Source organism: Camarhynchus parvulus, chromosome 2, assembly GCF_901933205.1.
Source record: "Camarhynchus parvulus chromosome 2, STF_HiC, whole genome shotgun sequence".
NCBI classification, from domain to species: Eukaryota; Metazoa; Chordata; class Aves; order Passeriformes; family Thraupidae; genus Camarhynchus; species Camarhynchus parvulus.
This window is the reverse complement of record NC_044572.1, coordinates 93782965-93810945: the sequence shown is the minus strand read 5'-3', so window position 1 is coordinate 93810945 and position 27981 is coordinate 93782965. Positions and strand designations below refer to the sequence as shown.

The 27981-nt window shown below is 36.6% G+C and overlaps 1 protein-coding gene across 4 annotated transcripts in view; it reads left to right on the top strand.

Moving 5' to 3' along the window:
• Nucleotides 1-27981, top strand: part of ZNF407 (zinc finger protein 407) — a 334309-nt gene that overhangs the window by 110087 nt on the left and 196241 nt on the right. For all 4 annotated transcript variants that reach the window (XM_030971008.1, XM_030971009.1, XM_030971006.1 and 1 more), the window contains exon 4: nucleotides 21899-21973. In XM_030971008.1, coding sequence (XP_030826868.1) covers nucleotides 21899-21973 — 75 coding nt within the window. The remainder of the gene's footprint in view (nucleotides 1-21898; nucleotides 21974-27981) is intronic.

Below are 27981 nucleotides of genomic sequence, written 5' to 3'. Positions count from 1 at the left end.
CCCGCTGCTGGGCGCCGCGGCGGGATTGACACCTCGGACGTGCCCGATGCCCGGCTCCGGCAACATGCGGCAGGAAACCAATAAATCTTAAAAGTCGCTCTACTTAGTGCCACCTGAGTGCTCCCCCAGCCCCCCGTCACCATGGAAACATATGCCTCACTTTTATTATTTGTAGTTTTTACTATGCACTTTTATCTCAAAAGTCCACATTATTTAGGGATCTACAAAATATGTTCCTGAACTGCCCTCTTTACTTACTGGGACACTGCTACTTACTTACTGTGACTAATGCTACTTTCTTGCTGAACAGGTGTATTTTTCAATATTTTTTATCCCTTGAAATATCTTGTAGCATTTTTAAGAACAAGACCAAATAGAAGTTTTCTGATGCTGCAGATTAGTAGTATTTTCATTTTATGGTTGAAAAACCCAGAAGAGTCCAGTGTAGTCTTGCCTCCTGTGAGACTCTAGGGAGTGTTGCTCTTTTCAGTGTTCTCAGAATTGGGTCCAGAATGATTTACCCACAAACAGGTTGGGAAGTGAGGAAGACAGTTGGTGTTTTATTGCTATATCGTTATATACATGTATGGTCTTTTGACATTTTTCTTTGGTCTTATGTGTTAATAAATTTAGATTTGGATGGAAATTTTTAAAAAAATAAATAGTTTGATACTTTACTTAGACAAATGATGCATGCCTTGCAGCTGCTTTACTGCACAATATTTTGAAAAATAGAATTTTACAATTCTCAGCATTGGCAGTGTGATAGGGCACGCAAAAAACCCAAAACTCATCTTCACTGCTCCATCAGAAAAGGCAATGTTTTGTTATCCTTGTAATACACTCACTTGCAGTTCTCTGCTAACTGAAAATCGCAATTGACTAACACTCATCAAACCTAAAAAATAGCAAGATGAAAGTTTTTTCGGTGCATAGTATATATAAATATATATATACTATATATGAAGTGCATGTCTTTGTGTCTTTTTCAGTATTTCCTAAACAGTAATTTCATAGCAAAAAAAAAAAAAATTCCCAGCATAGTTGTAAATCAGGAAATAGAATTATTTTTATTTATTTTTTCTTTCAAGTCTGCTTTTGTTTTTCATGTGCGCTGAGGTGATTTTGATTTCTTAAACTGCTTGGATGTGACTTGTATGAAGGGTGTGAGTATGAGAATACAAACCTGTGCTCTTTGTATTCTTCTTTGTCTTAAAGTTCTGGGCTTTTATCAGATGCTATATAGGCAGTTAATTTGAAATAGTGACATAACTTTCCTTTATGTCTGGTCATTTTCGATATGAAAAGCAGCAAGTGGGCCTTGTTTCCGTTTGGAAGCTATTGTAGAATAAAATAGACATGTGCTAAGAAAGAGGATAATTCATTTCAGTTGTGGAGAACTGTAGGCATGATAAATGATTTTCCTGTGTAAAATTCCCCGTTTCTGAGACAGTATTAGTTTTTACTTTAATTACCAGCTCCAGTAATGTTTCCTATCCATAACTGTCTACAAAATAGACTGTTGCTGAGCAGAGGGTATGGCCTGTTTACTCATCCATTGAAAAGAGTGCCTAAGTTCTACCAAGTCTTCCTTACTTGGTGTGAACTGCCTCATGGGAGAGTGTCCTTCATTTAAATATTTAAATATTAATGTTTCATTTTACAGGCAGAAAACTTCAATGTCATTTTAAGGATATGTAACTTAACTGGGGAATCAGTACCCGTCACAGGAGTGGGTATTATTTTTATTTCTCACCTTAAGAGAAAGCATTTTGGAAAAATGCTACAGTGCTTCCATCTTGAGAAGTTTGACTTGTATCTTGTTTTTTTGTCACAGAATAACAGCAGCAACAAAAACAACAGAAAGAGGCTGTCAGGGTGGTTTTCTCAAAAATGGTTTAGCTGACATTAGCCACAAATGAGCAGAGCGACACTAACTACTAATTGATTACAGTAATTACGCAGTCTTTGGCTAGTTTGTATTGGCAAACTATATATACTCCTCACATAAATGTGAACTTGCAGAATGCACGGAAAAGGTCACTCTCATTTGCATGATAGGCTTCATTAGAATATGCTAAGGACAAGACCTAGTGTTTTATGACTTCAGGTGATGAATAGCTACCATATTACTCTGCTCGCTGAAAGCATGTTTCAGTCACCTTAATTTACATGCTGTTTTTTAACACCAAGAAAAATCTGTGGGCTGGTAGGGAACTAGCAACAGATAACAGTTTCATTTTATTATGGTTGCATTGCAGATCGTGTTTCATTTTGCTCTTTGTTCCACAGAGGCAATGGACATTATTTTCAATACTTTATTTTCAGGAGGAAAATTTTTTATTTTCTGTGATGTGCGCATTTCTCTCAGCAATGGCTATTTTGACCCCAAACTACAGTTTTGTTGGCAAGGACAACAAAAAAAATTTACCCCATAAATATAGATATTTTTACAGTAAGTTTTTCTTTGAACATGGGGACTGAGGTAGGAAGGCAATTCACTAAATCTTCAAAACTGGACATTCCTTGTTTCACTGTTTTTTCCAGCAAGAATAGGAAATGCAGTGTTTTACTTCCAGACTGACTTCAGTGTCCACACACATTGAAAGAAAAATAATTCTAGAGTCTGAGACAAGAAATGTTTTTCTAAAAAAAAAAACAAAATTATGCATTCAGAGTGATGGGAATCTTGTATTAGATCATAATTCATTCATTCTAACGGCAGTTCTCCTTACAAATCCTATTGTACAACAGGCAGTAAGATTTCTCCTGATATCATTATTTGTATGTTGTTACACATTGGAATATGGGCCTGATGTTTCTAGATATGTAGCTTTTGTGAAAATTTCTTGGATCACAAAAAGTACTTTGAATAAAACTGGGTAGAAAATAAAAAGAAGTGGACAGTTTTATTATAAATTGCAGTTTTGTAATAAAATTGTACAATGAGCTTGCACAAGCTTTTTAAAATATCATTGCTGCCACTGAACAGGTCTGTAATTTATTTATTCAGGAATGTTAGAGGCATTTTTGATTTATTTGTTTTTAGAGGAGTTTTGTTAAGCAAGATAATGAGCAGAGCTGGTGTTAATCATTTACTATGCAAGTCTGAAAAATGAAAATTTTGCATATCTTTAGCACTGTTGGGGAAAATAAATTCACTCATAATGCTAATGGTCTATTGGTATAATTTTTTAAAAATGTTATCTGTTACTCTGGAGAAATCCAATAGATTCATATGTTATGCTAAAAGCTAAACTAATCAATATATAATTTTGCATCCATATGTACATATGTATTGACTAATCAGAAGTATTTGTTAACTGTAAAGATGAAAAATGATTTTTAGGGTGGTCACTGCCATAGGTGCCTACGTATTTGTTTATGAATAGACCTTCAGGTGAACATATTCCTCGTGTATGCACGTAATACAAATAATACAAAGTTTACTTTTTAGAACAGGCTTTCAAGAATACTAAATGAGTTGGATCCTATTCCAGGTGGCCAGGGGTTTACAAATACAGCGCAAGTTGTCATGACCTTTGCTAAATAATATTTATTTTAAGGATTTAGTGTAACAGTCTAACTAGTATAGGATTTAGTGTAACTAATTTAGAGAATTTAAAGATTAGATGCCCTTTAACTTGTCTCTGTTTATACAGCTCAGAATTGCGATGTGTTCGTTCTGGCATGCTGCCCTCTGATTTTTAGGATTAGTGTCTTCCATTTTTCAGTTTCCTGCTGAGCAACTACAAATGGATAAAACTGACTTTGTGTACCAGATCACCTGATTATCTCTCTCTCTCTCTCTCTCTCTCTCTCTCTCTCTTTATTTTTATTTTTTTTTAGCAAGAGGTTCTCAGGAACAAACATGCATTGCTTCCCAGGCAATTAATGGAGTAACAGAGTTAGTGATTTTGGCTTTTGGGCCATGTGAAACTTGGCTTTATAAGGTGCTGGCAAGGTTGTTTTTGGACTTTGTTGTTTCAGAAAAGGACTATGTATTGTTCACCGGTTAAGCATTCACCACAGAAGTTAAGGATGGGGAAATAGCCATTTGTCAGGAACTTGACTAATAAATAAATTTAATAATCTATTAAAAACAAATGAAGGAAAGTGTGATCTGAGAAAGACAGTTAAATCTTAGTATGTTTTTTCCAGTTATGGCCTCTGTTCTTCAGAAATGTTGTAAAGGATAGGAGCCTTTCTAGGCACTGTCAATAACCCAAGACATTTCTGAATGATGCATGAGCTCTGACATTTGCCTGTCAAGGAGACATGAACCTCCAATTTGAGCACAAGTAGTTTGACTTACTCATTTGCTGGTGGGCCATATACTGTTGGAACAAGCAGTTGAAATTTGGGCAGGGTGGATCATGCGCTTTTAGACAGTCTTCTAAAGGAACATGCTTCGTATAACTAAGATTTTCTGATACCTGGTATGATGAAAAAGAAAGGAAAGGAAAATGGAACCCTATTACTAAACACTTCTTAGCATCTTTAGCAGAAAGAAGCTCAGTGACTTCTGAAATATTCTGCCACTGTGAGCATGAGCCTCCATCATTGAGGTTGATAATGAATTTGACTGTTTCTTTACTATGGGCTAAATTCCAGGCTGTGTTGTTACTCTGTAATGCACTCCATTGCTTGTCCTTGTTGTTATGCTCTTTTATGCCAGAAAAAGAATGCAGTTTGACAGCTATCACTACAAGTGCCTGTGGACATCATATACGAGCCAAATGGTAGATGGTGATAAATATGTTTAGACCTTGTTATCTAGATCATATGTACTGTAGTGAAACCTACACTTGTTTGCTCTCTTCTTGGGAGGAAGTACGCTTGCATTAATTTAGAGATACATTAGAAACAAAAAGAATTTTTTAAAAATAATTTAAAAATTAATATTTTTAGTTTAATTTGTCTTGTTGCTGGAGTGAATTTCTGAATGCTTTGTGATACTATTTTTAGTGATGCATCTACAAAGAGGTAAGAATAAATGCTATGTTTATGCTTACCAAAGGATAAGAAAAAGCAGAATCCTTTGGCAACTGCAAATATAAGAGCTACAGATGTTCACAGCAAAACATAAGAAGAATGCTGAAAAAGGGAATTCCATTTTAATCTGAAAAATACTCGAAAGAATTTTCTTGTTCACTTCTGTCATTGACTGCCTGCTAGCCCTTCTTTCCCCTTATCATGGAGTGTATGAAAAACAAGGGCAAAGATGTGTAGATTATGTTGGTCCCTTCTCTGTTCACGGTTATGTCCCAGAGGAGGGAAGAGTGAGGTGCTGATGTGTGCCATTTTTAAACATCTCCAGCTGAGGGGATCCATGGAAAATAGCATTGAGGGAAAACCAGTTATTTTCAGGCAGAGTTCTTGAGCAGTAAGGTTGGCCCTCCTGCAGGCCAAGCTACTGCAGGTTTCTCCGCAGCACAGCTGCTGGGGACATGGAAAATCCAGTTAGCTAAATCTTCAGTGTGTCATGGTGTACTAGTGTACCAGCTTCACCCTTAGGCACAGCAATTGTTGCATGTTCTGACCAATCCAGGGGTTAAATTGTGCTGTAGCTAGCATGGTGTTCTTCTTTTCCAGACTGGTGGGATTTATTAGGAAAATAGTAGGCTTGGGTGTGAATCCTTGTGTACGGACAGTTGTCACTCACACAACTTCATTTATGAAGTGTGATGAAAGAGTCTGTGAGTTTGAAGGCTTTTAGGATCCTTTCCAACTCAGCATATTCTGTGATTCTGTGATCAGTGACATTTTTACTAACTCATACCCATCCTTCCTCTGTAATCCCTGATTAGAGGCAGCAATATTGGGTAATTACTTTGACTGGCCTTAAAATAAGCAAGTAAACATACTCACAATTTTACAACATTACTCATTTTCATCAAGGCTGTTTAAACACGTCTTGAAAAGTAGGATGTGTTTTAGTTTAAGCGATGGTAAATTCTGCATGAGTTGTCAGTACTGTTAAGATTTGTGAAATTCTCTAATAGGTATTCAAGAAGGTAACTTCAATGCCAGGTAATATCTGTGTTCTGAAATGTTGTGAAAGGGTTTTTCATACTCCTGTTTGTACTTGGGACTGCTCAGTTTTGATTTGTAAATTGTGCATATCTTTTTTTGCATTGGTTTTAATTTTGAATAACAGTAACATAACTGTTGAAGGATCCATATTTGGAATGTTTTCTTGATTTTCGTAATTTAATTAAGATAAAGGCTAGCAGTTGGTAGGTCTGCATATCATCTTTCTCATTTCCCTTCCTGAAAATAATAAAAAAGGAAAAAAATAAAAAAAATAGAAATCTGATTATGTCTTCAGGCTTTCTATGCTGTAGCCCTAGTCAGAGTGCTTGAGATATGTTTTGTACTGGTACTTCCAAGTGGATTTCCTAGATGGATGTAGGAGTCTAAAGCATAATGAGATCTAAATTGAGGAGATAACAGGATACTCTCAGCACCCCATTGAATCCAGTCTGAACTGAGAAGAGAGGATTTCCTTCAGAAGACATATAAAAATGGGATTTCTAGGAGAGTGTTGGGTCAGGGATATTGTAATCGATGCTAATTTCTTCCACGCCTGTTGTCTTTTAATGTGTCCTAGAGGAGCTTGCAGTATTGGATTCTTCCACTCTTCTGGCCTTGTGTAAGCAGACAGGGTCAGGTAATGAATACAAAGACTACTTTAGATCTAGTTATACAAAATCTCTCCTTGTGAACCTAAGTATGTTGGCATTATCAGCAGACACATGTCCATTTTGTATTGCAGGAATGTGCGGGTTCAAAGAGGCAGAAAAGTGTGATAAGAAAACCTGGCATGAACAACCAGATTCCACTGATGCATGAACACAAACACACCAGCTCACAGATGCACAAATATTCTGAGGCTAAAATAAAATAGTTTCTTGGCAGTTCTTATTCACACTTAATTGGCTAATTGCCCAGCCTGACACTGGCATTGGCAGTATTACAGAGGTAATATTTTTTTAAATGGTGAGTAGTTCCTCAACAATGTCTCTGATATCCTTCATATGGATATCTTTTTCTTTAACAGCAGGCATAGAAGTGTAGCCATTTTTTAGGATTGACATTTATTTCTATTCAGTGCTAGGAAAAGACATACATTGAAATCTTCTTTGTGTGCTTGGAGTAAGTAGAGAAGACAGAATATTTACGTTAAGCCAAATAATTTTACATGCCTATTCCTGTTTTTGTAGGATCCTTTAGATGAGAAAAGTAGTCAGGGGACTTTCCAACATGAGCATCCTTATTGTGGAGATTTAAATAGAAAATGCAAGGTGTTTCCCTTTTCGTCATCAATGTTGGAAGGCAGTAGCATGACCAGCTGGTGATGGGTTAAGGGATCAGCTTATAGAAAATTATTGTTCAGGGGGCTGAATAGCTCAGAGGATCAGTAATTGGATACAAATCCCATCACCTCCGGACTGTCTGTTCACATGCAGCTCATCTTTATACTGACCACACCTTGTTATTGTCTCATAAGTTTTTATAACTTCTCTTTAAAAAAGTTTGGCTCCTTTGTATTCTAATGAAAGTCACCATCAGAAATGACAGGTTTGTTGTCACATTGGAAAAAAATCACAACTGAAAGGGCATGGAAAATGAACTTTAAATAACAGCGACTAAAATTGGTGGAAAATAGAAGGATATTAAGAATTACAGACCAGTGAACTGTAAGTGCTGGGTAAATTGAAGTTATATTTTAGAGTACAAGTCTAAAACACAGTCATAATGCCAAGGCAAACCAGTGTTACAAAGAAAAAGTATTTCCAAATACTGATATGTGTATGCAGGCTACCTGCTTGCAACACAGGGAGCAAAAATAGGTAGTCAGGATAGCTATGCATCCTTTAACAAATTCCTTTATAGCAGGACAATAAATGCCTAGCTACTTGTTGTTTCGGAGCATTTTCCTTATGAATTAGTGACTGATAAAAAAGAAGCTTGAAATTTTTAAAATTGGTAAGTGTGCTGTATCACAAAGCATGCAGTACACATACCACTGCTGACATGCTTCTGGTTAAAAAAAAAATTAAAAAATCTCTCAGCTACTGTTATTTAATTACTGGCACCATTTAGGAGATTGTTCTGTTGAAACCTTTAATTGTTCCACTGAGGAAGTTTGTCCATTTCATAATATCTACACTGCACTAAGAAAGTAATCCCTTTTTTTCTAAAAGCAATTTTCTTTTCTGTTGTTGGATTCTCTGAAGGATGTGATCTGTCTGTCACTGTACTTCACAAGAAGTTCTCTTGAACTTGTGCAGAAGACAAGCACTTTCAGAAACTGTGGTGGTAGAGAAATTTGCATTGTTGATATTTGGGATTGATCATATGTTTTAGACCCTCATTATGCAAGGTTCTGTGTGTTCTCGTGGTCTTTTTAGTGTTTCAGGACTGTCTGGGTGGTGCTCAGCTTTTACCAGAATAGAAATCTTTGTTGCATCATTATTTTCTTCTATCTCTTCAACTGCAGTTTAGGTGAAATTTAAAAAGCACCCATAAAGAAGGGCACGTGTAAATTCTCTGAAATGCAGCAAACATAACCCGTGCTCAGCAACACATTTTTAAGTTTCCATTTCTTGTAGGGGTTGTATGTGAAGCACAGTGTCTCTGCAGCACTGTCCCTTGTCAAGAGGAGCTCAACTGCATTGTAACATATTAGAGATTTTCAACTCTTGCTAGGTCAGTGGTCTCAAAAATATTATTTCAAAAACTCCTTAACAAATTTTAAAACATTTCAATAAAAGAAATAAAACTCCAGTTTCATTTTGGAGGATCCTGGGTGCTGGCAACTGGTAGAAATCATACTGTCTGTACAAAAAAAGACAGTTTGCTTTTTATTTTTAGGTGGAATTTTTAAATGAAACTAAATGAAGTTTAATGGCTTATAACATTGCATGAATTTGTCAAAACTGATCAGCTGGATTGTTACACAATGAATACTGAAAATGTTCTGGTTTTTAGGCTTATAATAGCCTACAGCCATTCAAAAGTCAAAATGTTATTTGATGATTTCAGAATGTTAATGAAATTATTATTAATAGCACATATATTAATCTTAATGATATATGTAAATATGGGCAAATGTAAAGCTCTGTTGACACCAAAATAATTATTCTGCTGCTGAAAGTAAACCTGGGGTTAAATTTCAGTGATCAAGCATAAAATAGTTGGCTCTAAATGCGTCAATAAAAGAATTTCTGATGAAGTTTAAAATTGTATACAGGATCAGGAGATTTGGAATGTTTGTTAGTACAAAAAAAAATTGAAAAGGAAAGGATGATTCTATTTGCTTTTAAATCAGCAGAAAATAGTTACAGACTGTTCAGATTAAGAAAAAAAGACGTAAAAGGCTTTGCTTTGTTATCTGGATTTCAGAAAATACCATATCTAATCAATGTTTAAGTGAGGGGGTTTTTTAGGTGAGAGGGAAGTAACATGTATCATTCTCCACTGTGAATTCATTTGCTTAATAATTTGATTTGACTGGCTTGACTTTTGTTTCTGTGCTTTTTGCTCATTTAAGTTGAAATGGTCCTTTTGCAATATACATGTAATTATTTTTCCCCCTCTTTGGTGGTGTTAATCAAGCTAATATGGTTTTCATGCTTGCTTTGTTTTTTTAGGAAGGCAACCAGGGTTATGTTCAAGGAACGTAGAGATTTCTTGTCTGTAGTTATATGCAATAAACAGCATGATACATTTTTTATTGTAATATCTATCTTTGAAAAGCTAAATGTTGGTAGCAGGATATGATCTCTCTATATTGCAATGTGAAAAGAAAGGGAGTGAGCTTGGTTGTAAAGGAGAATTTCGTGGCATTTTACCTGTTGAGGGCCCTGTAGAGCCAGAAGTCTAGTGACTTGCCTTAGTGACAGGCAGTAGCAGCCATGGTGTCACTGTGTATTATCACCTCATGCTAGCTGGAAGCACTCCCTGAAGCCGATCTAGGTTGTATAGTCCTAGATGAGGTCTTCATGGGTGCTGACCATAAAAAGTTCATCAAAGTAATGAGGCGAGGCGAGAGCTTGGCGCTCATGGGCAGAGCTCAGCACCAAGGAGTGTGAACCGGCTCCAGCTGTGACAATAAAACAGCAGGTGGCTGCTGTCATTAGGGGTGGCAGATGAGGCAGGGGACTAACATTCAGCCCACAAAACTCTCATTTGTTAGCCATCGCCACTGTACCATGCAAAATAGCTTCCATCTCAGTCAATTTTACTTTGCAAAATATTACGCGGTCGCCATAAGAAAATTAGAGCCTTGGGTTTACAGGTTCTTTGGATCTTATAATCAGAAAACTCAGAGCTCTTAGGTTGTGTGGAAAATTGGACTTTTTTCTCCCTTGAACAGTTTGAGGGTCTTTACAGTAATTTTATAATAGGTTGTTTCCACCCCAGCATGTGTTTATCAGTTAATATTTTGGACTATTTTGTTTGTTACTCCTTTATAAAATCAATTCCATCCATCCATTCAGCTATGTGTTGTACATAACATTGCCTGCTATTCAGTATTATAAAAGTTGTACACTGATCAGACTATTTCTGTCTCTATGTCTGTCCAGGTACAGATATTTCATGTAATAAATAATGGGTTTTTTTTTGAGAGGAGTTCTGCTAATCTGAGAAATTGTAAAGAAACAGAACAGCCCTTTAATTTGTTGGATATTTTTTTGTTTGCTTATTTCGGTTAATATAAAATGCAAAAGCATTTTGTATGTATTTAATCTTTGCAGAATGTTTTTAAGCTACCTGAAATTTGAGGCCTTTCTCAGCTGTAAACTGTCCTGGTGCAGCTCATCCCTGCAACAAGGCTTGTGGGTGTCAGGGGTTAAACAGTGGGTTGAACAGAGTGTGTTGGCTGCAATGTGCGAGCCATTTTACTTGCATCTTGTTACAAAGCTATGCAGGGAATTGCATGTTGGTGGTTCCATAGCTGTAAGTGACCTCCAGGAAATATGGAGAATTCAGGTGCTCATTTGGACATGTGTCAGTTGTGAACATGATAAATTCTAGTGCTCTAACAGGAACCCATTTATGGAAATCAAAATGTGATGCAATACTGAATAAAATGGAATACCACAGCGTGCGTTGGTACCTGTGCCACCTGCGCTGTCCAGCTCCCCTGCTACTGAAATGGACCTGTGGCATCCGATCATTTTGTGCTGGCACTTGACACGAGGCTTTATGGGCCTGTGGTTGCAATGACAGCATGGATTAGGAAGGAAAACCCCTTTAATTGAAACTTCATTTCAGGAAGATACTCAAAAAATATTTTTCTTAGGCGTGGTTTGTGTTTCTTTATAGGACCAGGCTGTCACTTTGTATATAGGGGAAATTCTTTGTATGTAGCTGAAGTTCTGTAATTTTTCCTGTTAGCAATATACTTTTCTTTTATTGCATCTTTTTGTGTAGATTGTAAATTCTTCTTTTTTAGATAGCATACCATAAGCTTTTGTTTGAAACTACACTGATTTCTCCTTCACTTCTTTGTTCATAGGTACACTCAGCATGTGTGTGTAGGTTTTTCCAGGCCCTTGAGATCAAAGATGTTTTTTTTTTCTCAATTCCATTGGGCACCTATGTAGTTCCTACATCTCTCGTGTTTGATTTGTGGCCAGAAATGGTCAGAGTTAATCTCAGATGCTGGCTGGAATTGGAGTAATCTTTGCCAGAGAACATCTTCTGCTGTGTCACAGATATCATCTTTATGACTGTACTGATTTGTCTGATCTATATTCCTGTGGTTTTTCCAGATTGATGACAGTCTTCATACCAAGAGCATGCAAGATCCTTACCAGACTGCACAAATGTGGGCTGATTCTGTGTGTATGTGTCTGTGTGTGTGTGTAAAACATCTATCTAAATTCAATGGGATTTTTTTGGTCTTTATTGCTTTAGTAATTTATATTTCAGGTGAGTACTCTTAATCCCTTCAGTCCTGGCTTTGGATTTCTGAAGTGACTCCTGCTGACCACCACAGGAAAACCTGAGAAACACCAGGCGGTGCTTGGCAGCTTCAGTGATTCCCCTGCTAAGTATGTGACTGAAGCGATGAGAGGTGTTACCATTTTTTAATGGGATAAGTGGAGTAACACCACTGTTACAGCTGTAGTTCTTACTTGGATAGACTTTTGTGCTGCTCTTCATATCATCTGCATCCTCTATGATCAGTGCCATAATTTGAGAAAGTTTTTAATACTTGCATAACAGTCTGTCTGGTCTGTATATCATGATTTGCTCTGAGAGACACTCTTACTTCCTTCAGTCAGCCTCCTTCTTCAGTGGTTGGAGGACGTTGTTGCAACACTTCACTTTTGGGAGGAGCTGGGCATGGCTGTAATGGGAATATCTGGAGAGACTGAGATACCAGTTGAAAATGAAAGCACTGAGCTTTTACTTATGCTCAGGTACTAACAAAGATGTCTTCCAACAAAGAAAAATCAAACATTAATCAGACATGCTTGTCAGGTGTTAGATTGGCCTGATGACACAGTGTTAGGTGGTTCTTAGTCCCTAAGGTAGCAATGGCCAGGCCCAAGAGCCTCTGGACAAGGAAAGATGGAACCATCCTTGTGATTTAAAAACATTAATGGGATACAAGTATGAGATGCATTTTTTGTGGACTGAAACCAATCTGATCCACATGATAGCCTTTTGATTTCTTTGGCTGGAGCCAGTCAGTTCTGATTCCACCAGCCTGTTGTTAAAGGTTCATGCATGTGAATGGTACTACTGATGGTGACAGATTAGGTCTTGCTGTCATAGATTTACTATTTTTATGCAGCTACTTTGGCAAAAAGATATTCTGAAGTATTTTGCTTTCTACCTGCAGTCAAACAGTCTTGTGGAATGCCTGGATGTGAGGCAAAAAGGATGTGTTTTACAGCGGAGTTTAAGTCTCGGGAATAAACAAATCAACCAGCACTTGCTTTTCTATGTCAGGCAAAGACCTAGGGCAACATTCTCACTACTCTCACAGATCAAGCAGACTGCAGAGTCTTCGCTCCAGCCACCATCTATCACCAGCAGCATTTCAAGTTGTGGGGAAATTGTCAATAAAAATTGTGTGTGTCTTCTGATTGTGTATGACTTCTGAGCAGTTCAGTCATCAGATAGTGACCAATTTATTCATCTCATTCCTTTCTTGCTACCTCTCAACTTTGCAAAAGACCACAGGCATTGCAGCTGCAGAATTGACTGAGTTATGTATATGGCACTGCTACTGCAGGCCCTATGTGTTTTCTAGTTGACAAATCAACTATCTTTAGATTTGTTTTGATTTCCTTTAAAGATAGGCAACAGTAGATTCTTTTGATGAGGAGAATTTCATTCTCAAGATAGTCCTGCCTCTAGAAGCTCTGCATAAACCTGGTAATTCAGTCTGCTGTGTGATTTCTGAGCCATCAGGAAGAAGCTACGTCAAAAGTGACTTTTTATTTAGGAATAATAAGATATTAAATATATTTGTTTGGCTCTATCAATTCTACTTTTAAGTAGAAAGTCATTGGAACATCCTTATTTTGAGATAGTCTGTTTCTTGCACTTTCAAAAGGCGCAGACTTTGCTGGTTGGGATCACTAGGAAGCTCTTTACAAACAGTCTGCAGAAAGTCCAGTATTTCAAAACTCCTCTCAGGGCACCTAGAGATGTGGGTCACCTGACCCACCCAAACGATTGAATCAACTTTGGACAATTTCTACCTTCAAATATTAGCCTGTTTATCCTGCTGTTGCTTTCCAGATGCTAAATGATGATATGCAGAACTGATGCCTACTGCATCAAATTCTTTATCTGGAGTCCTGAGCATGCTAGGAAATGGACTCAGTCATGAGCAAGAAGACAAGCCAGTACTGAAGAAAGTGGAAAGAATGGATGAGGAAGGAATCAGAGTTATGAGAATGTTGGATATACAAATCATGAAAAAAGGAAAGACATAAGCTGTGTCTTGGTGGCAAGGTTGCTAACACTATTATGGATCACAATGCTTACACATGTAAGCGTTCATTTATGTTTAAAGCATTTCTGCAGCTTCATGTAGCATGGCAAGTGTGTTTTCTGGTGGTGTCCTGGTTTTGGATGTGTGTATTAATCTCTCTTTAAAGCAAGGCACTTCCAACACCAAACCTAGGGTTGCATTTCAGACTCTAGGAAAAGAGGTTCTGCATTGTGGTAGACTTTATGCTTGAGAGGTTGATAGCAGTGCTAGAGAAAGCACATTGTGATTCTGTCTTGTTCTTCCTTTTTTTTTTTTTCTTTTTTTTTTAGTACTTTGTGCAGCTGTTAGATTACCAAACACCTGTTAGAGGTGACAGTTACAGATGCTCAGTAACCAATGAAAATTAATAGAACATGTGATTCTTTTAGCTTAGAAGTGATTTGGTAAGATGTGTTTAGAAATCTAATTACGTACTGCTGCTGTCTACCATTATCACTTAACATTCATTAACTTCTCTGAATATTGAAACAAACATTTCTTGTAATGGTACTAATTTTCTCATATATTTGTAAGGTGATTTTCTGACAGAGGGAGCACCTGACTTTAATGGTTTTGCTACAGTTTAGCTATTTTAAGTTTACTCTTCAAGCAAATAAAAACAGAATGTCATTTGTTTACTTACATTTAACACTTGTTATTGTGTCTTCAAATATAAAAGTTCACAGTTCCACTCTTAAATTTCTACTCACTTTTATGTTAATAATTTTCACTGGCTGGACATGGCTTATTCCTGCAGCTGTCATTGAAGAGTACTTTTTGTATGTAAAATAAAACACCTCTACGCAATACCTTCAAACCTAAAAAGTTCAGAATGGACCTGAGCTAACTTGCAGGAAACCTTTTTGATTTCAGTTACAAAATAAGTAACTTAAGGTGAGGCACACAGGTAAGTGAGCTCCCTCATGGGGGTGGAAATGATATAAATACTGCCAGTAAATTCCTTTTTTTTTTTGCCACAATAACAGACTAAATTTCTGTCCTGGATGGTTTGTATTATAACATACGTCTCTTAAAAGTGGGATGGTGAGAAAACTCAACAACTTCTGATGACAAGACAAGCTTGAGCGGAACAGTAGAGGATGTTTTCTGTTTTATTTAGTTTGCTCTTTCTTTGTACCCAGGTTTCTTCTGCTGGAATATGTAAGAGGAGATAATTGTGGCAGTTGCTACTACTTTATGGCCATAGGGCTAATAATTCTTTGCCATCTTGAGAATAGCAGATTGGTGGCAGAGAGCAACAGGAATATGGTGAGGGATGTCTCTCTCTTCTGGTTGATAGATGCAGGAATATGCAGGAGCAACACAGTCAATTGATTGATTGATAGCGCACAACTCATCCATAATGATCTGTCTGATATAGCAGTAAATTATTCTTGAGATTGATGCAGGTCATTGAACAGCACATTGACAATCCTGTTGTCTGTCATCCTGTTCAAAGCAAGGCAGGAACAGTAGCTGCTGTGATACTCAAGTCTACCATGGGTGCTAGCTGTGTGCAGGTGTTCTGATAATTCAAGTTGTTGTCTTTATTTTTTGGGCAGCTGGGCTTCATTGCTAGCTTGTTACAAGTAACAGTAAAACGAGATGAGGTATTTTTAAAAGAAAAGGTTGTACTCACTACATTGGTGATTTCATAGTAACATAAAAAACATTTGAAAATGTTGGGTTTTAAACTTCAGTAGCAAAACTTCTCCATGGAAAAAAAGTTAATAAATAATTAATAAACATACCTGGTTGTTGCATGGAAAATAGTAAAACCCCCTGCCACCCTGAACCCAAACAACACCCTAAAAGCCACCCAAAATCCAAAATTGAAGCAGAAAGGCTGATAGTTCTCAGAAATTCCAAAGTTATGTTGGTCTTTAGGTTCTGTGAATTGTCATGGTATCTTCCCATGGTAATCTGGGTTCTTGTCTTGTTAGTGATGGCAAGGTTGTCATAATTTCCCTCTTTTGGTTTCTCTTTTCAAGAGGAAAAGTTTGAATTTTCCATTCTTCCAGGTTACACACGCCTGAAGATGTGGATGGATGGATATGTGTTGCTTCCCAGTTTAATTACTGGTGTTGGTGAGGGTGGAGCATAGAGCGGCCATATCCGTCTTTGACACATGGGGTCAGCAGGGAGTAGAAGGCAGCGTGTCACTGCGCTCTCAGCACCGCAGACTGCCTGATGACTTGTTAACCTTTTAGAACGCTATTGATTTTTATTTTTTTTAAGCTTACAAAGAATAACCACCTCCTTTTTTTGGAAGTAATAAGACTTGCTTTATTTGGCTAGTAAATGAGTCTGGAGAAAGCCCCATCTTTCCTGTGCAGGGTTCTAGGACTTGACGTCCTGTCATAGAGGGCATGAAGTTTTTCAGATATGTGGATGTTTTCTACATTAAACTTCGCCCTGCCAGATATTTACTTGAACCTGACATCTTGTCACAAAGGGCATGAAGCCTTTCAGACTACAGGATATCTTCCACACCAGGCTCTGCCCTGCCAGATACTTTCTTTTAAATTGAGTCCCTTGCGCGCAGTCATGCAAGAGAGTTATCAGAGCCCTAGTCTGGACCCTTCAGAATCAGCAAACATCCAAAAATGATGGACTTGAAGAAATTCTCAGGAATTTAGACTTTTGATGCATGGAAAGAAAAGCTTACTTGTTCTTAGAAAACCATTGCTTTCTGAACAGTTCTGCATTTGCCTCTGTGCTCTTGTTCCTGAAATTAACCTGCTGAATAAATCCTGGTGGAGACATAAGATTTGGGTAGCAACTTTTTAATATAATTTGGAGAATTTGAAAACTTGATTTTTTTTTACTTCAGGTACTTTGTTTAAGTGCTATTTGACTAAGTGCTGATTTGAATATGAGAAGTTCTACTTTTAGGTGTAGAACATACACAACTCAAGTGCATGCAAAAATCTGTAATTGCATATACAAGTTTCATTGAACATTCTGAAATATATGCACATCCTGGTATTTCTTGAGGAACTGAACTGTTTCTCTCTCCTACTGGTTGATACCCCTCTTGGCTTGGCTCCATGTGAACCACACATTCAACTACAAACAATTAGGGTTTCCAGTGTTTTTTGTGACACAGTACAAACCAGAACGCTTTATTAAGGTGGTAAGAACCATAGATTCCACATTGTTATTTACTTACCTAAACATATCCTGATCCTCCTTCTTGCAATCATCTGTGAAGCTTGCCTTGATTTCCTGGTTTCTTGCCTCATACAAGGACAGAAATTCAAGCATAGATCATAGAAAACAAAACGCGGTGTGAACAAAATAATATATTATTTTGTTGTATTCTGTGATAATGTATGAAAGTTTGAGATCCTATTTCTTATTATTCCTTGATGCTGTCAGATCTCCCAGCTGATTCATCCAAAATGGTAAAACATTCTATCCTTTCTATGTGCCTAAAACTTACGCTAAAGCAAAGCACTAAATTCTTGGATTTGTTTATGGGTTTGATTTTGGTTTTTTTAAAGGCTCTCAAGCAGCTTTTTAAAACAACCTATGTACTTGGGTTATGCACTAGCTTACCTGTATTCTCAGAGTTAAATTTGTGTATAAAGAGGTTTTGGACAGTTTAAAGGAGATGTAAAGGATATTGAGAATATGAATAAAGGCTAGATATTCATTGTTATTCTCCTGGACTTTTCTGCTGTCATTGAACATTGTTGTCTGTAAGATAAATTCTCCAAGAGCAATTGCAGAGAGCAATGTATCCACTGAGAAGTCATTTAAAATTGCTCTTCAGCTGCTTGATACCTTGTTTGTAGAGTCCCACAAAAATAAATTCCTGCACTGGCCCTCCTCAACAGTTATGTGCAGTTAGAAGATGACTGCTCTGTCGCCATGGCTTCGAGTGACTTTCTAAAAGAGGTAACATGTAGCTCCTTCCTAGGTCAAGGCACTTGATAAACACGCAGGAAATAACAAGTTTCATGGCCTTATGGCCCAGAATGCTTGTTTTGGTTTGAGTGTGTGTGTTGTGTGTTTGGTTCTGGGTGGTTTTTTTTAGGCTTGTCACTAACCCAGTGATGTACTTATTCAAAGGGAAAGAGCTATTATGGATTCAAAACATAATAAAACTTAGAATCTTTTGCCCTCTCAAAGCAAGATAGTTCACAGAGAACAGTTTTCTCCCCACAGAGAAAATAGAAAACAGACAATACATGACAGATTATTCCTATTCCTTATATACTGTGATGATAAACATTGTACATGCTGAAAAATTTGTATTACACTAGAATAAAATGTGGAAGTAAAGATTGTCCAATATGTTTCTTTATTCCCAGAATTAGAAGTCCCTTTGTTTCTTTTATACTTTAAAATGTGCTTTTATCTGAAGACAAATCTATAGAGGCTCTTAAATCAGTTACAGACATTCTGAGAGAGTCCAAATACTGTTTGAAGATTGCCATGGAATATGAATGTTCACGTTCCTACAAACCACAACTCTTCTAAAAGGAAACCAGAATATTCTGCGAGCTTATTTTGGGAAAGGTGCTCATGTATTTATGATTTAAAGTAATTTTTATTTATAGTTTGTGTGCAAAAAGTTGTCTATAGGGAATGAAGACGCTATCCTAAAGCTCTGTGTAATTTTTCATTTAGTCTTTAATTTATCCTGTAGTTTAAACACAGAGTGTATGACTGAGGGTGTTGCTGGTTTTGAAGCCAGAGTAGTTGAAAATCACAAAAAAAGTTAACCCAACACAATGCTACTGCTAGCAAAAGGAATCCTGCCTACTCACCTTGTTCCACTTTCAGAGGAGGCTTCTCAGAGTCTTCCTCCCAAATGAAGGGAACTCCCAGCGACCATGACATGGATGTATAGGCTGGACATCTCTGCCTGTTGAGACCTGACCCACAGGGGGGCAGCTGGGCTGGGACTTCTTGTCTTCATGTGGGTGGAGGATGAATTTGTCCAGATTAGAGTTTGTAAAACTGGTTCCAGGCCTCTAGTATGGCCTGGTTTGCACATACTTGAAACAGTAGAGTTGGTTTGATGACAGGCTTTTTCTACTCCTTTTTGATGCACTTCTGAAACTAGTTAGTTTTTAGCATTTGAATGTTTGTACTTTCACTAGAATTAAAAACAAGAAATGAGAAGTTTGGTGAAGACTGAATTGGTGCTTTTCAATTGCTGATGGAAAGATTCCTTTTGATTTGAAGATATATCTGCAATATATCTTGAAAGCATTCACTCAGCGAGTACTTTTAGGTGCCAGTCAGACTTCTCTTATGATTAATTTAAAAGGCCAAGGCTAAGTCATGTCTATTCTAGCAGTAGCTTGGGAGTAACTGGTTTACCTCAGCAGAGGTAAATAGCGTAGATAAACCCATTATTTTTTTATTACTAAACCATTAATTACATTGAAACCTAGAGTTACTGAATGTATGGAAAACACTGTGTTTCTTTTGTAAAGCCAGCAAACACTGCTACCACCTCTCTGAAAATCACCTGCAGGATTTAGTAAACAAAACCAAATAGTTTTTACTTGTTTCTCTTTGTGGTTTTGTTTGTTTGTTTGTTTTAATGAGTTGTCATCAAACTCAGCATCCAAACAAGGTTGTTTAGACTTTGCCTCTTGTTTTAATAATGCCTGTCTCTGTTGGTGGTTTTTTTTTATCTTCTTCTCAATTTCTTATGAAAATAGAAATTTTATTTTTAAGGTCTAGTTCTGTAGTGTGGGGAGCTGCCCTGAGCTGTGCAGAGTGCTCCAGACCTGCACTGAGGCTTTTGGCACTTCTCAAGTCTGAAGGCTTCGAGCCTCACTTGAAAAGCTTAAAATGTTAGCAGTTGCTGAAACCCAAACTGAGTCAGGGTTCATTTTATTTGTGCTGTGTAACAGCAGCAAAATGGTTGCTAGAACATAGATGCAACAGAGAGAAGGCAGAATGTGAGATTAATTGCTTCATGTTATTACCAAGGCCTTTGTCTTTGATTTTGCAGAAAGGTATGTCTGTCTGTACCCCCTGCAGTTGTGTGGTATATGAAATGGTGAGCCTTTGTTTGGAAGCTTTAACTAAACGGGCTCGAAACCAAAAGGTGCTTCCCTGCAAATATTGCGTAGCTGGTTGGGATCTATATATTCCATGCAAATAGCAAAATATCTCTTTACAACTCTGATTGCACATTTCCCTTTCACAGTAATTTCACTGAGTTTATTTTTCTTTTAGAGAAGGGGGAAAATGTAAGTTTGTAACAGGAAATATAGGTATTACTAAATGAAAACATGTTTGGTACCTTCCACAGCTTGGTGGAAATACTATTTCTGTTGAAAAGCAAGGGCAGTACATTTTGTATGTCTTATGTTTTTATTATAATACATTTTTTTATTTTGTTACAATGATTTTCCCTATGTACAGTAATTTTGATGACACTTGCATAGTAATGATGGTAATAGTGTAATAGATTATTCACAGTTGTAATGGTTATGATGCCATAGTAATAAGTTGGGTAGGGAAAAGTATTTAGGATACTTTTTAAATGTATTTTTTGTAACAAATAAGGAAATTTATATCATTTAAATAAGACAGTACTATATTCTTACACCTTAAGGGATGCGCAAGAGAGATTCTCTGTAATAATGTGCAAGTGCCCAAAGAAGATCAGACACAGAAAAGCTAAATTAACATAATTGTAAAGGAAAAGTACTGTGTCTTTGCTTTTGTGGCTCTTATACCCCATAGTGCTGGTGTTTTACAGTCCTTCCATTGTCCATTACTGCAAACACGTCCAGATGAATTCAGCGTTTAATGTTAAAAATCTTATAACATGCCAGTTTGATTTGTAGCCCTTCATATCATGGAATGCTAATTAAAATCATATTTTTGCATATGTCATGCCTTTCATGTACATATGCAAATAGACTCTATTGCCTTTCAGCTATTAGTAATTAACTTTATGAAGGACAGCTGTAATACATAATTAACAAAAATGTTTGCAAGCCCTTTTCACACTGAAAGTTGCAGCAGTAAAATTTTTGCTTATCGAGAGAACCATTTTAGTTTAAAGCTTCAGTCTGATATCTAAATTGTTTGAAGCAGTCACATGACATAATTAAATTGATGTTATGGTCTTATCAGCAGAAGAATAGTACTTGATAGGCTTCTATCTGTTTCATTACATATGTCACCAAAATTAAAGTAAATTATCTGTGTTTGGTTTGGTAGAAACATGATGCCAGGTACTATGTGTTTTGTTGGTGCTGCTGGTGCTGGTGAAGAATGTCTTGCCAGTTTGAACAATATTCCTGCTGATAGTGTATTCATGAACATGTGCTTCACGTTTTTCATCCTTTTTTTTTTCACAAGGCTATAAAATAACTAAGGCTATTAATTTGTTTCTGTGTGTATCTCTTTAAATAATTAATACAATGAAGTTTGACCAGGCATAAGCAGTGATTAAAGCATCTTATCTTGCTGATTTTTTATGTTTCTCATGAAAACAATGGAACTACCTGTATGAAGAAAGGTTGCAGGATGGGCCCATAAGGCTTAAATAAATTCAAAGGTGTAACTAAAACTGTATTACTTCGTAACATCAGACAATGTTTGTCAGGTAAAATAGACTATATTATCACTATAATATGTGAAATGTTCTAATTTGCAAAGGGAAGCAGAAACACATTTTCCTTTCTTTGACCAGTGATGGCTGGGACTTGTAAGAGAAAAGCCAAAGGACTGCAAAATGAGGGAAGCCTGTTGTTACAGAATAGACTCCCCAGTCTTATTCACATCCTAGTAGAGGAGGGATTTTTTTGAGATCTGCCTTTAATAAGATATGTTCAAGTGCATGCTCAAAACAGAAAAAAAAGAGTTTAATAAAATGATCTTTCTTATTTGCTCTTTGTTTTATAGGGTGGCATTTGTGATGAAGAAGCATTTGAATACTCATTTGCTGGGCAAACACGGAGTTGGCACCCCCAAAGAAAGGTAAACTGCTTTAAAATTCTTTTTCGTTGTATCCTATACAGTATATGGAAACCTTTTCTAGAATATTTATCTTGCCCACAATGAAGCCATCTGGATTTTTTCCTCAACTCCAAGAGAGATCCAACATCCTTAGGTGGTCTGATGTGTGGTGCTTATGACATGTCTGTAGAAAGAAATTCCATGTAAAAGGTGTAGAATTTGCACCTTTTGAGGCTTTTTTTGATAGGTGATACTATTTTCTTTAAACTTTTATAGTTGTAAATGTGCCTCCCAGTGCAAAATCAAATGTTTGGGGATTTTTGGTTTTCTTTTCCTTTTTTGTTCTGTTCTTGCTGGTCTTGATGCTCATAGGTTATAAAATTACTTTCTAAGAGGTCAAAGCCATAGAGAAATCAAAAAGAAAGTTTCCTCAAGTGTTCTTGGGCAGGAAGGGAGATTTGGCATTTTCACTATTTTTAAAATGAATTAATTTATTTTTTCAATCCGTACACAGCTACTTATTCTCCAGCTTTGTTTGCAGCAGGTTATTTTTTATATGGTTTAAAATATAACTGTATTTTACAAACTCAATGGCACTCTGTTTGCTGATAAACAGATTTTGCTTCAGATTTATTTGGCACATTGTGGCTTAGCTATTGCTATTTCACTGAATCTTTGGGCCAACTAGAAAATTGATGTGTTTTGGATAGCCAACAGATCTCATATTCTCTTCAGCCTGGGTAGATGGAGGTGTTCATTGCTGGATACTTGATACTGTTTCAAGTATTACTGCCTTGTAACTCATTCTTTGGGGCTAGGCTTTCATAAATAAAGTGTATTTCTGGTTTTGATATGAAAAAAAGAGGAAAATAAATGATAGAAGCTGTAGGAGAGCGCAGCAAAGCTCTTTCTGAGCCATGTTCATTTCTTGTTAAAGACAGTGGAAATTGTGGTCAATTAGACCCATTCCTCACAAGTTTGTCGTGCTTAAATCATGGAGGGACCTAAGAGTAGGGTTTTTGATTAACACCCCATATATGTCTTTGACTAAGCACTGATTTAGGTAGGGCTGTTATTTTTAAGAAGATTTTCTCTACAAAGGGCTTAACCAGAATTTCCCTACCATGTGATTATTCAAGAGTTTTGAGATATTCTATTTAATCTAAAATACACAGTGATGCATTGAAAAAACAATTACAGTTTCATCAAAGCAGATATCATAAGAAAGTTTATTTTGGTTATCTCTTGTCAAAGCACAACAATTAGAAAAAGTGTTTTGCTCTGGTGGCTTATTTTATAACTGGAAGTATTCAATACCAATATATTCTTTTACAAGGGGATACTTACTGTACACTCATCATAAATACAACATAGAGATAACTTGCATCACCCTAGTGAATATGTGCACAATAAAGGATACATACAATAGATTTCCAAATAGGCATATTTTTAGTGATGATTATCTTGAAATGAATTCCTAAACAAGCAGGGTGCTATAAACTAAATCAGTTGTTACTGGCTTTTCTTTGAGTTTTTTATTCTGAAGGCCTCTCAGCTGTGGCCGTTTCCCCCATTTCTTCCTGTATTCCTTCAAGGCTTTCTGGCTGGCTGGCCAGCCTGGCACGAGGAGGAGGAGGAGGGTGGCAGGTTTACAGGCTCTGGCTATGCAAGGAGCAGAGGAGCCCTGCGGAGGCCTGCAGCCTCCCTGCCCTGCCTGCTGGCATGGCTGGGGAGGCTTTGCCTCCAGCATAGGCAGGTGGAATTGGAGTGACTTCATGCCCTCTTCTTTTGCAATTTCTTCATCCATCTTTTGAGTATTTCTTTTCCACAATACCTTTTCAGGTGGCACTTCAGCTTAATGTAGAGCAGCATCAAACAGTAGTGGCAGGACTACAACAACAATATAAATTTCTAGTAGCAGTCCCTTGCTGGGGATGGGGGATGTTTAAGCCACGTGAACTACTGCAGTAAATACCAAACCACTGTTGCTTTCCTTTCCACCTTTCCTCTCCTATTATGAGAAAGTTTGATGCCTTTTAATGGCTTTAGGAACCAAAGAAATCCTTCTTCTGCATGTTAAACCATCACTTTGGGCACAAACATATTATAAATTAAGTTACGTAGTTTTCTTACCTATGTAAAACATTAATGCCTTGATTATAATTTTGCAAGCTTGCTATTTTTTAATTTCTCTAGGACAATATAATCAGTTTATTCTTTATGTTTTGAATTTGATTCTGCCCTCTGATACATTGCATATTGTACCAAATACTAATAGAAGCTAGCTAAATAGGCTGTGACAATTAAATTAATAATGCATTTTATTTGCAAGTGTTTAGTCTTCATGGTTTGACTGATATATGCATAGATGGTAATTTATTAAAAGTAAATTCATGTAATTGTACTACAGAATTTGATGGACCAAAAAAAGTTGTCAGCATGACTATCATCAAAAACAGAAAATTGAAAAGAAGTTCAGAAGGGTGCTTGAAAAAAATGGTTATAGCCCATACACCCCAAGAAATTGAGGCCCTTTATACAAACTTCTTAGAATGGAATTGCTAGTGGTAAGCGTAGAGATAGTTCTGAAACGGAGAGGAAAAATACATTTACAATTTAGTAAGGAGTAGTTAACTAATAAACCTTGCTCTCTGTAGCTTTCCATCACTATTGGAGTTTTTTATGCACAAAAGGGAGGAGTTATGGAGGCTGTGGAGGTATTTGCATGGGCAGATACAGAAAACGAGTGTAAGTCATAATGAAATTACTGCTAAAACATCTTTTGTTTGGGTTATTTTCTTTTTTTTAAAGACAGAATTGATTTAAGGGGAAAATACTGTACAGTTGAAAATCATGTAAGTTTTTAAAAAATAAACTTGTAGTAAAATGTCTGCACATTTCAGACACAAAACCCCCTACTGCCTAGTCCATTATGATCATTAACATTTAATAGCTAACTCAAAAGTGGAATGTTTTAACAGAAAAAAATTCCTCTAAGGTATATTTTCCTGTTATTGGAACTGTGATACTGATTTATTGTCAACTTGAATGTGTCTCAAAACTGGCATGTTATCTGCTAAGTCCAAGGCCAGTACATATTTGGTACTTCAGTGTCAGTAATCTTCATGGGACCTATAACTATATCTTATTGGCAGGATAAATCTTTGACTACACCTTTATTGTGTCTAGTAGACATTGTGGTTGGGGACAAGGTGAGTGCATCGGTAATGTTAATGGTGCCACGTTCTAATTTCTGTTACATCATTACTGTACTTGTAAATTGTGTCAGAACACAGAACAAAGAGACGTTTCACTATTAAGATATACACATACACACACATAAAAATATGAGCAAGAAAATAAAAATAAATTCACTAAGTCATTCATCAGTGAGAATAAATTCTGCCATTGTTAAGTACAACTCTGGATTTAGAATTTTTTATATGAAAAATATACATAAATACTCTTTAAAGATTTTTTTAGAGACACCATTAGTACTGTAAAATATACATTTTTTAGTTTATGATACTTTCTTAACTAGAGTTCTGTCTGATATATCTGTTCAAAAAAATTCTTTTACATAAGAAAAAGCCATAGAAAAGCCTTTATAGTTGCTTAATTACCTCATCTTCCTTATGAATTTTAAATGATGAGTTGCCTCTGACATAACTTTACATATGAGTAATCCCATTGAATAAAATAGAATCATTCATATATGAATGAATAAAGTTACTGGTAGCACAAACAGTCACTGAATTGGAGTATCTATTATAAAACAATTCCTGTAAAGGTCATTAAAGAATATATTCGATTTTGGAAGGTTCTTGTATTTTTCATGTGCTTTAACAATGGGATCATTGTTACAGTGCTAGTAACATCATATGAAGATCATATGATTTTGAAATGATCTTGATTGATTGAAAAAACTGTGCAGTGATTTCAACTTGAGAGCAAGAGCTATAGGTAAATACCTACTACTCTCTAATAACAACCTAAATATATTTGAGATGCTTTGTCAAATAATTTTGAAATATAATATACTTCTAAAATTTGTGTATTTTTTACACTTTGAAGTGAAAAGAGGAAATTCCTAGGTTCCAGTTGTTTCATGTGCTTGCATAAGCCCATCAGAATTTTTGAATATTAAATTCTACTAATATGTAGATATCATTAAATACACAAGACTGTAGGTATGTCAGTGGAAGGGATTGTTGAGTCTGAAAGAAAGGTAGCCAGGAAGAATGAACTCAGAGTTGATGTTCTGTATATTATTTAGAAAAATGTCTTGTAATCAGCTGCTGTGTCCTGATATTTCCATATTAAATGTAAAACTAGAAGTGTATCAAGTCCATCACTCCAACCCTCTTCTATTTAACAGAATGGTTAATTCTTCTTTTGAAGCATTTTTCTTTCTTTGAGTAGCGAAATTTGTGATAGTAACTATTTGATATGCCTGTTTTGGGCAATGCTACCCCTGCAAAGTATAAAAAGATCCAGTTTGATGTTAGAGCAAATTTTGGGTAAACAAGTGGCAAAAGTCACAAGGTGATGTGCTATACATCCATATGAAAGGAAGTTGTTTCAGTCATATATCCCAGCTTTCTGCATCCGCTGCATAAGTCAACTGCGCAGGCCAAGAGGGTAAGGGTTAGTATGTAATCATTTTGTAATAAAATAACCTGCTCGTGTTCTGAAGGAATGAGTTCTGTATGTGGCTGTCTCACAGAAGGGTTTCCAGTTAGAAGCACTGGCACTACACATGGATCCACTGCACAAGAGGCTGTCCAGTAATACCAGAAGGGTGGTTTGCTGAGTCTTGCCTTTTACCTTTGTCATCACCTTTTACTGCTTCTTGCAAATGAGTTCGAGTTTTCAGCTGAAACCAAACACTACTAAGGTTAACTGGATAGGAATGGAAAGCTTTTTTTAATTGATTTTTTCCTGCTCTTTGCTTTAAAAGGGTCTTGGACAGTTACATAATCATACTTTGGAAAGGTGCTAAGGAAAGAAATGTAGCTTTTTCTTGAAATATTTACTGTTTGGAAGTTTGTGATGAGAGGATGTGTGTGTGTAAAGGACTCAACTTTAGCAATGTTTGGGAGCTGAAGTTTTGCCTGAGATGGATGCTCAGCTTTCCATGTTTTGGAGGCTTATCTGACTTTTGGAAGCAGTATTTCTCTTTGGTGTTCAGCTCTTGTCTGGTGCTATACTATGTCAGAGTGTGGAACGGGTTCCATAGGTACAGGCTCCGCAATCACTTCCTGCCTGAGTGTTTTTCTCTGTCTGTGGCTGACCAAGGAACATTAGGAAGTCACCTGTGATTCCTCAGGTACTAGAAGTAGAAGATGTGCTGAAAATTCACAGCTTTCATCATGGCTTGTTGTCTGTACACACACATGCATATCCTTTGCTACAAAGAAATGAAGACGAGGCAGATATTTATACTTTGGAAGGCTTCTATCACAAAGACAAGTGATGACTTCAGCATCTTTTCAGAAAGAAAAATAACAAGTGAAGGACTGTAAAAGAATGAAGTTATTTTGCTACTACTCATTATTTGTTCTTCTTATCAAATCCTGGCAATATTAGAGTTTAGTTCAGAAGGAAGGGCAATCTGAAGTAAGTTTATTTTAATTGATAATTATGTGAGATGTTTTGGAAATTTCTGTAGTCAGCAACAGCCTTCCTGTTATGAAGGCTTAGCTGCTATGGTTAGAAAATAGAGGGAGAACCCAATGGGATTCATGGTGCTCACAGTGAGCACCTTTGGCTAATTTTAAGCATCATATCAAGATATAAATGATGATCTCATATTCATAAACAATCAAGTACTGTTTAGAGCATAGGTTATTAGTTCCATTAGCAAGTGTTTGCTAACATTGTTGGTGAATCTGTGGAAGACAGTGTGGGTAGCTCCTGAAAGCACCAGCTTTATTTCACAATGGTTTGTTTCCAAGGAAAACACAGTTCCTTGTTGCATGCCATCAGCTGAAAAGTTGTAAGCTGCAAACTGATCCCTCCTCTGATGC